This window comes from Poecilia mexicana, unplaced genomic scaffold (assembly GCF_051168715.1).
Source record: "Poecilia mexicana isolate PSO_F unplaced genomic scaffold, ASM5116871v1 scaffold_10, whole genome shotgun sequence".
NCBI lineage: Eukaryota > Metazoa > Chordata > Actinopteri > Cyprinodontiformes > Poeciliidae > Poecilia > Poecilia mexicana.
The window spans coordinates 22,672,592-22,681,253 of NW_028263379.1; the positions used below are offsets into that span (position 1 = coordinate 22,672,592).

Sequence of the window (8,662 nt, forward strand, 5' to 3'; positions counted from 1 at the left end):
GTTTCTGGACTTTTTTTTTAGATTGGATCATACGTTTTTTTAGCTAATGTCATATTGTCAGTCAGGTCTTACTTCTTTTTATGTTAGCGCCATCTGCATTTGAAGTTTGACATTTGACTGCAAATTTTCCCTTGGAGACTGAGAAATGTGATCAATTTACTTACAACATATATCCAGTAACATTCTTAAAACTGAAAAACACAAATATTATTCCTTCCTTATCGGATCCTTGAGTATTTGGGTGGAGTTTCACTGCCCTTGATGCATAAAAAGTATGGAGAAGAAAAAATTATTATTGTTCTAACCAATATCCTCTTCACCAGTAACAATATGCAACAGTAAATTATTTCATGGTTTCCTTATATCAGACAGCATCAAGTTTGTTTGCTTCATACAGTAATAAAGCATTGTTAATATTTGTTCAAACACTGTCTGTAATTAAACCTATAATAATAATAATAATAATAATAATAATAATAATAATAATAATAATAATAATAATAATAATAATAATAATAATAATAATAATAATGTTTGGGGAGTGTCATTTCCAAAAAAATTACATATTTTAGGATATTTTTGCTCGACTTTGACCATCTGAATCTGTCAGAAACTATTTCTTATTGAAACAACGCTCCTAAATGTACTTTTCCTGAAATGATTCGGTAATTTTTTAATTAAATTGTTGCTTATAAATCATAAAGAAGGTAGTTCCAAAAATAAATAAATGAATATTAAATTTATAATTGATAATTTTGGTCGTGATATCAGTAAAGTAATAAAAGGTTTAATTAAGTTTTTTTATTCTAACTTAATAGAGATTATTTAGTTTATTAATATGAAGTTGAATTAAGTTGATTTCAGCATTACTTTTTCTTCCTGCTTATCGCTTGTCCACATTCCAGTTCAGTTGGTGGCGGTAATGCACCATGACAGTTGGTCTGCTAGCCGCCATAAAACAAAACAACAAGAAGAAGAACAAGAAGAGGAAGAAGAAGAAGACAGCTCCTTCTCAGCTACACATGCGCAGTCGCTCGTTCTACTCTGGACAGCTGTAGGAGAAAATGGCAGCACACATGCTAGGACAGCAGGTAAGACATTGACACTTTTTTCGTCATCTGCAGGATTTTACCTTAGTCCCAAGCGATATTAACCAAGCTTAACTGGATACCATGTACATTATATATTTTTTGGTTGTTAGAGGGGTTCGCTAAATACTCACAAAATGTTTACGAGTTAGTGCACTTGAATGACTGCTAATGTGTTAGCTTTGCAGCTAACTGTCTGTAACGTAAACGGCATAGAAGGCTTCACAATCAGATTTAGCTTGCTCTTTACATGATTATTTTTCCCCACTAGGCTCGCCGGTTCAGCACGTCTGTTATCAGACCAGCAGCTAAACTGGTTAAGGTAAATGAATTAGACTTGCGCCGATCGATCATTAACACAATCGCCATCATTATTATAATCGACGGACAGCTGGACATTGGAATTGTTTATTGTACACTATATTTTTATTTCTAGCCTCCCATCCAAGTCTATGGAGTGGAGGGCCGCTATGCCACAGCTCTGTTCTCTGCGGCCAGTAAGCAGAACAAACTGGACCAAGTCGAGCAGGAGCTGGGGAAAGTTTCTGTAAGTTGTGTAGTGCTCAGTTCATTCTTAGCTAGAATTAGTTTTAAGCTCAGTTCAAATAGATAAATGATATTTAAATCGTTAGTAGTTCACTACCTAAAATATCCTGTCTCAATTCACTGTTCCAACTGGAACCCTCTATATTTTTCATCATTTCTTGCCCATAAACAAAAACAAAAATTACATCAAAGTTAGTCAAGTTTTCCCTGTGTTCCTGCTTTATAAGAGTGTTAAGAATCCTTATAAAGCAGGACTCTTAAAATCAGAGCTCTCGTAAATGATGCATCTGCGGTGAGTGCATCTTAATTTATTCATGCCCAAAGCCAGAAGAGGGTTCCGTAGGTATTTTTTGTTTTCTGTAAGTTAGCAGCAATAAATAAATGCAGCACTACTTTTTAAAATTTAGTTTTAAATCTGATCAAGTTTTTTATTTATTTATTTATTTATTAAATTGGACTGAAATTACAAAACTATTGCCTAACACCAATGGTTTATTGTGAAATTACTTCATAAAAATAAAATAAACTAAAGTGCTGCCCGTTTATCATTGTTAATCCAATATAACTTCAACATTATTCTTTTATTCTGCCTTGTTTTCTTAGGCCCTGATCAAGGACCCCAAGATGTCTGGTATTGTAATGAATCCTCATGTCAAGCGCAGCATCAAGCAGAAGACTTTCCACGATGCCCTTGCAAAGGCCAATGTTTCCCCAATCACTGTCAACCTCATCAGTGAGTGCAGAGCTCTTGTTTCAACCACCATGTTGTCACTGCAGTAGTTTAAGTTTGCTCATTAGACCACGGAGGTCTTTAAAACTTTTAACTGAGCTGCGTGAGAGTAAATTTGACAATTGACAAGAATGTTAGATGTGTAAGGCTAAGTTAAAAGTTGACTTAAGCCTCAGATTAGGGCTGCTACTAGCCCCTGTTTTTTTTTTGTTTTTGTTTTTTTAAATAAAAAAAAAAACTTCTGTAATTTTATATACATAAATACACACTTATGCACAGCAACTTGGAGAAGAACGGTCTTACCCTATTTTAAAAAGTTTAATAAATTTAAATTGAACTGAAAAAATGCATGTAAGCAAAAAATATTGTCAATTATAATTACCGTTTACTTCATCAATTACTTTGGCGAGTCAGTGCAAATTTTTTTTTTTTTTATGCAACATTGAGTTTAGTTAGACTAGACAGTAATATGAAAAACACATGTGCACCATTAATAAATAATACACCAGAAAGGGGTCTGCAAATCCAGGCCTCGAGGGCTGGGGTCCTGGTCAGGTCATTAGCAGGACTGTAGAAAACTTGACTGTAAACTGGTGTGTTGGACCAGGGATGCATCTAAAAGTCGCAAAACACTGTCCTATAGGACCTGGATGTGAAAATCCTGTGTCTACTCTGTTGGAGATCAAAAGAAAGGAAAATGTGAAGAAGCTACTCTTGAGCATGCAGACTAAATAGATCTCTGCATGCTCACAAGGATTCTTTTTGCAGTGTCTTATTTAACGGTTGAAAATAAAATGTTTTTTTGTTTTTCGTCTTTTGTCTTGAGTTCTTGAGCTTTCAGATTTCACTATTCGATCAGATAAGATGAAAACATTTAACCTTAGAAGTCATAACTGATTCAATATGCTCATGAAAATCATTTAGAGATACATTTGAATCCTCCTCTGAAGTTAATCAGAGGATGAATGTGTTCATTTTGGACCCAGATAGTGACACCACTTATTTCAGTTGGTACTTATTATTGCCTTGCCTGTATTTTTGTCTTGTGTGTTGAAACATGTTAGTGGAATACATGATGCATTTCTTTTGTTAGTCTCTCATCATAGTTTCCTCTGCATTATAACTCAACCTTGTCTGTCGTTAACATAAGAGAAGTATAACCGGCTCTTTAACTAAAATGCAGAGAAGCGTGTTATGGACAGTGTAACCAATTATAAAACACAATAAGCTTCAACTACATATAATGTATGAATTCTGTGCATTTTGTTTCTGAGTAAACTCTGGTCTTGGATGTTTTGTTTATTTCTTGTAGATGTCTTGGCTGATAATGGTCGTCTCACTCTGACTGGTGACGTTATCTCTGCGTTTGAGAAAATGATGAGTGCACACCGTGGAGAGGTCATCTGCTCCGTCACCACTGCTCAGGTAGGAAATGTGTTGGTTCTACAGAGACCTAGTAACTTTATTAATCACTGGTCCTCTTAGTGTTGAACATGTGGTCTTTGATAAATGATACCATAACCCATTTTTGTTTCAGCCTTTGGATAAATCTAGTCTTGCTGAACTGAAAGTGGCCCTCAATGGCTTTCTTCAGAAGGGGGAAAGTATCAAGCTGGAAACCAAGGTACAGTTTTTTCTGTTGTTGTTGTTAAACATGCATTAAAGCAATTAGCCGGGGTGGGAAAACACATCGGGCTGCATCAATATTTTTGAGTTGTCTGTAATTTTTAACTCATTTTCTATTTACAGTCAGATCCTTCGATCCTGGGAGGCATGATTGTCAGCATTGGAGACAAATATGTGGACATGTCCACTAAGACAAAGGTCCAGAAACTGACCCAGCTCATCAGGGACACTTAAGTCCTGTGGACTTAATTTTGCAAACCCAAACATAAATATTGCTACTTGTCCTAGCACTGCGGTTACTCCTTAAATCCAGTGTTTGTGCTTAAATTCTTATAGATGTTAATAAAAACTACAAAAAACTGACTTTTGTCTTTGCCCTACTTGGATGGACAGATCCTTGCGAAAGTATTCACCTCGGCTCGGACTTGAAATTTGTTAGAATCACAAGTGTTAAGGTATTCTATTCTGATTTTATGTGACAGAAATATACAAAACAATACTTGAATATGAGAGTTTGCTAATGGAAATCTGAAATTGGTCTGGCATATTTAATCAATGTCTCTTTAGTCTGAAACACAAATGTAATAGATCAGTAGATACATCCATGTGTAATAAAAATCTAGATGTGAATGCAACTTTTCTGTGAACAGGTCGGGGGTAAAGTGACGTTTAAATCACAGTTGAGGAATTAAACAGTTTCTCCAAGGTTTTAATATGGCACTGTTCAACCCAAAGATGGCTGCCTATCTAAATTGTCATCTAATCAGAGAGGCAAACTAGGGACCTTTGTAACTCCGGAGGAGCTGTCTTTAGTGAGAGTATGAACACAAACATCTATTAGTTGTGCATTCCACAAATTTGGCTTTTAGAGAGCAATATCAAGGAGGGGATAAAAGTCTTGCTTGGGCAAGGGGCACATCACCCTGAACACACCGTCCCCATTGTAAAACGTGGTGGCAACGTCATGCTGTGGGGTTGCTGGAGCAACAATAGAAAAGCTGATCAGACTAAAATGAAAGATGGACTGAGCTAAATGTAGGAAAATCTTGAAATATGGTCGATTAGAGTTTTCAAAAGACTAAATGACTCGGAAGAGGTTCACCTTCCAGAGCTATCAGTCGGGACCTTTATCAAATTTTTGTTCACAGATGCGTATCATAAACTTGACCTAATTTGAAAGAAGCATAGCCAAAAATTTCTGTATTTACATGTTCAAATCTAGTTTATATATAAACATGTTGGAAACATGTTTACATTAAGACTGTTGAAGCAGCCAATAAACAATAATTTATTGCAAATGTATTGTTTAAATTTGCATTAAAACACACCTAACTTTTTGTTAATATGATGAAATATGAAAATGGTCATGAGGTTGATATCAGTATTTAGACAAAAGCTTCAGAGTATCTAATAGTGATGTAGCTGCTTTGCAACAGTCAGAAAGGTCTTAGTTATATTTGATCTGAGCCTCGCTACGTCACTCTGATCCCCTCTACGTCTTGTAGACCCGCCTTTGCGCATGCGTGCTCGGTTAATGCTGTTTTATTAATTTTTTTTTTTTCGGGTCAAAAATGGCTGCCGGTCCCATCTAACCCTCCTCAGCAAGGATTAACCAGGCCATAAATAAACTGCAAAGAGCGGCGTTGTTTCCGGACGGAGCTCTGGTCAGAACACCGGGGGCGTAGGGTGCGCAGCGCCCGAACAAAGATGATGCTGCTGCTTCCAGAGGGGACAAACCTTTACGAGACAGAATTAACCCGTTCCAACACAACACCCAACAATAAATGAGGTACGAGCTGATCCGTTTATGTGTTATTAGTGGCTAAGCTTTGATTACAGTGATTATTTGACTTGGAGAAAGTTATAGTTTTAGAAACTCTGGCTTTGCTTTTTGTTTTTCATCCTTAATGTTCTGTGTGGCAACCTGAAAAAAAAAAAGGCCCGTGTGCTTCATCAAAGTAAGCTGCTTCAGCTTGTACTTGCCAGTGTACACATGTTCTCCTCATTATTTCCACTTCTCTTCACCCCGACAGAAAAATGATGCACCGATTGAGCAGCAGCACCAGTGACTTCTGTATCAGTGGGCTGGCAGAGGACTGCCACCCAGCCAGCCACTTTGATTTATGCGGCACCCACTCCAACAAGTTTTATGCCTCTCCGTCAAACCCTGGTTTGCAGCTGTCCCTCGCCAGTCTTACCCCCTTGCCGCAGGGAATACACAAAGCCATGACATGCCAGCTCCAGGAGAACCAAGGTGACTTCCAACCACAGGCGGCGAGAATCGGGGTCGGCGAGGCCCTGGCGCCTGATGGCCCCAAGAAAAAGAAAGGTACTGTTAAATCAGGGAGGAGAGGGAGGCCTTCGGGGACTACAAAGTTGGCTGGGTACCGCACAAGTACCGGACGCCCACTTGGGACGACCAGAGCGGCCGGATTCAAAACCAGCCCAGGGAGACCCCTGGGGACCACCAAGGCAGCGGGATATAAAGTCAGCCCAGGCAGGCCGCCCGGCAGCATCAAGAGTCTAGCTCGTCTCAAAAAGCTGGAGTTTGGCTGTGATGCTGCAAAAACACTTGACTTGAGCAACTGCAGCATTCCCAAGAAACTGGACTTCCCTGGCAGTGATGTTCCGCCTTTTCCGTACGCCATCATGGAAAGTAGAGATCTCTGTGACGCCAGCAGCAAAGTGGATGAACCCAGCGAATAGCTCAACAGACGTCTCTGTTATTTGGTTGCATGAGCATGCGTCAGAAAACTTTTTTTTTTAAATAAACTGTATCATCTATCACTCACATCTAATAAGTGAATTAAAGTGTAATTACAGATGCACTAATTCATACATGCATGCAAAAAAAAACAAAAAAAATCATCAGAAAAAGCAAAAAAAGTCATAAGTAGCAATTCAAACTTTATGTCAGAGTTGTTTGTTCCCTCAGTCTGGGCCAGCTCAAGGTATAAGGCAAAATTGAATCTTCTTAGGAACCCAAATTAAATTTACACAACATGGTGACCATGTTAAATTCTTAAAAAGAAGAAAAAAAAATTAAGTTTTTTTTTTTTTTCTCCAAACAAATTAATGTTCGTTCACTAGTCAACTGAAATACAAGCTAGTTGAAGGCAGAAGGTAAAACTGTCCAAGCAGCCAATCATGGACATTATGATGAATTGAAGGTGGGCCCCCAAATGAAACTCTGCTTCAGGCCTCATGAATCCTTGAGCCGGCCCTGACTCCAGAACATTTTTTTTATGGCTTGTGTTTTTGTTCTAGTTTTACTTTCTGAAACAGATCAACCAGCTCACTTCTTTGACAGAAAATGTTTTCAAACTAGTCTATACTTGTACAGTATGTGTTTTATTTTTGTTTTATAACCCAGCACCAAAGCTAAGCAGTTAGGGTTGACCTACCAGTTTCAGTTTTGATTGATTCAGATTTTCTTGCTGAAGACACATTGACGAGGACAAAAAATGGCTCCAGGTTGTTTTATAAACAGATTGTCACCATTTAAGTATAAAAGCATTTGTCCCTAAATTTGTGTGATTTCTGTTGAGGCTAAATAGTGCATACATACAGTTGTTTAATACATTTAGGGGCTGAAAATGGTGGGAGTTATTAGTCTTGGTTCTACAACAACAGAAAAGAAAATTACCATCTGTGGCGAATTGATCGGTACATCTCTTCAAACAATTTGTGTTTAAATTTTTAATTAGCTTCAACTGCTATAACTTACTAATTTTTGAGCACAGTATATGTTCTTTCTGCACTTTGTAAATATAGATGTCTTTCCTATTTGTTATTGGACTTATCATAAGCACTTCCATTTTTATGTAGTTATTCTTGTCACTATTGAAAATTAGAAATATGCATTGTGGATTATATAATAAATCCTAATGTGCTGTATGTGAAACCATAATAAAAATCTTTTCAAGTATGTGGCTCCAGCTCAGTTCACCCCTTTGCCAATTTGCAGTGCCTTTTTGAACCTATTTATTAGAATTTCAACCACTCTGACTACCATATAGTACTCATCAGTAGTTAGTTCTGTTACCTTGCAGCTTTGCAGGGTGTCCATGTGCATGTATAGCCTTTCTCTCCATTCCTTCTACAGCCCAAAAACATGCAAGTTAGGTTTATTCTGCTATTGAAACAATCTCATACACATTTGTTTTGTTTTTTAAATTCTTAAGGGAATGAAGATTTATTTTCTGACCTAAATTTAAAGTCCTGCTACAGCAATATACTTCAACTCATAAAATTCTAGTATGGATTTTATTTATTTTTGGCTCCAAGGACATAAAAAGCCCCTTCTAACCACCCATTACAAAATATTCAATGCTCCTATGTAGCCACTAGGGGGCTTTCGCCTTTCTGATAATAACTATTACTTTGTAATAAATCCTTATATTTACAGTTAGTCAAGTTAAATCACGGATGTGATTATGACACTATTATACAGCGTTTTACAGGGATGTATAAAGGAGGAGCTGGTTCATAATAAAACTGGGCGATGTTGTTATGTAAATCGTGTTTAAATTGATAGATATTACCCCCGGATATTTCCAGAAACATTTCGGACTTTTAAATAGGGTAAGATATAAAAATGCGTGGATAAGCTGCATGAAGCAATCACGGGGTTTTTGTGTGATCCTTAAAGAGGACTCGAACCTACTGTGCG

The 8,662-nt window shown here is 37.3% G+C and overlaps 2 protein-coding genes across 2 annotated transcripts; both read left to right on the plus strand.

Annotated features, from left to right (window-relative positions):
- Positions 1–962: 962 nt before the first annotated feature.
- On the plus strand, positions 963–4,353 carry atp5po (ATP synthase peripheral stalk subunit OSCP). The gene is made up of 7 exons (XM_015000089.2): positions 963–1,091; positions 1,360–1,410; positions 1,525–1,635; positions 2,238–2,367; positions 3,677–3,789; positions 3,902–3,988; positions 4,114–4,353. Exons 1-7 carry the CDS (start codon positions 1,065–1,067, stop codon positions 4,222–4,224), a joined length of 630 nt encoding a protein of 209 aa, XP_014855575.1. The 5' UTR covers positions 963–1,064; the 3' UTR covers positions 4,225–4,353.
- Positions 4,354–5,391: 1,038 nt separating this feature from the next.
- LOC106925648 (UPF0461 protein C5orf24 homolog) lies at positions 5,392–7,918 on the plus strand. The gene is made up of 2 exons (XM_015000091.2): positions 5,392–5,779; positions 6,024–7,918. Exons 1-2 carry the CDS (start codon positions 5,775–5,777, stop codon positions 6,694–6,696), a joined length of 678 nt encoding a protein of 225 aa, XP_014855577.1. The 5' UTR covers positions 5,392–5,774; the 3' UTR covers positions 6,697–7,918.
- Positions 7,919–8,662: the final 744 nt, after the last annotated feature.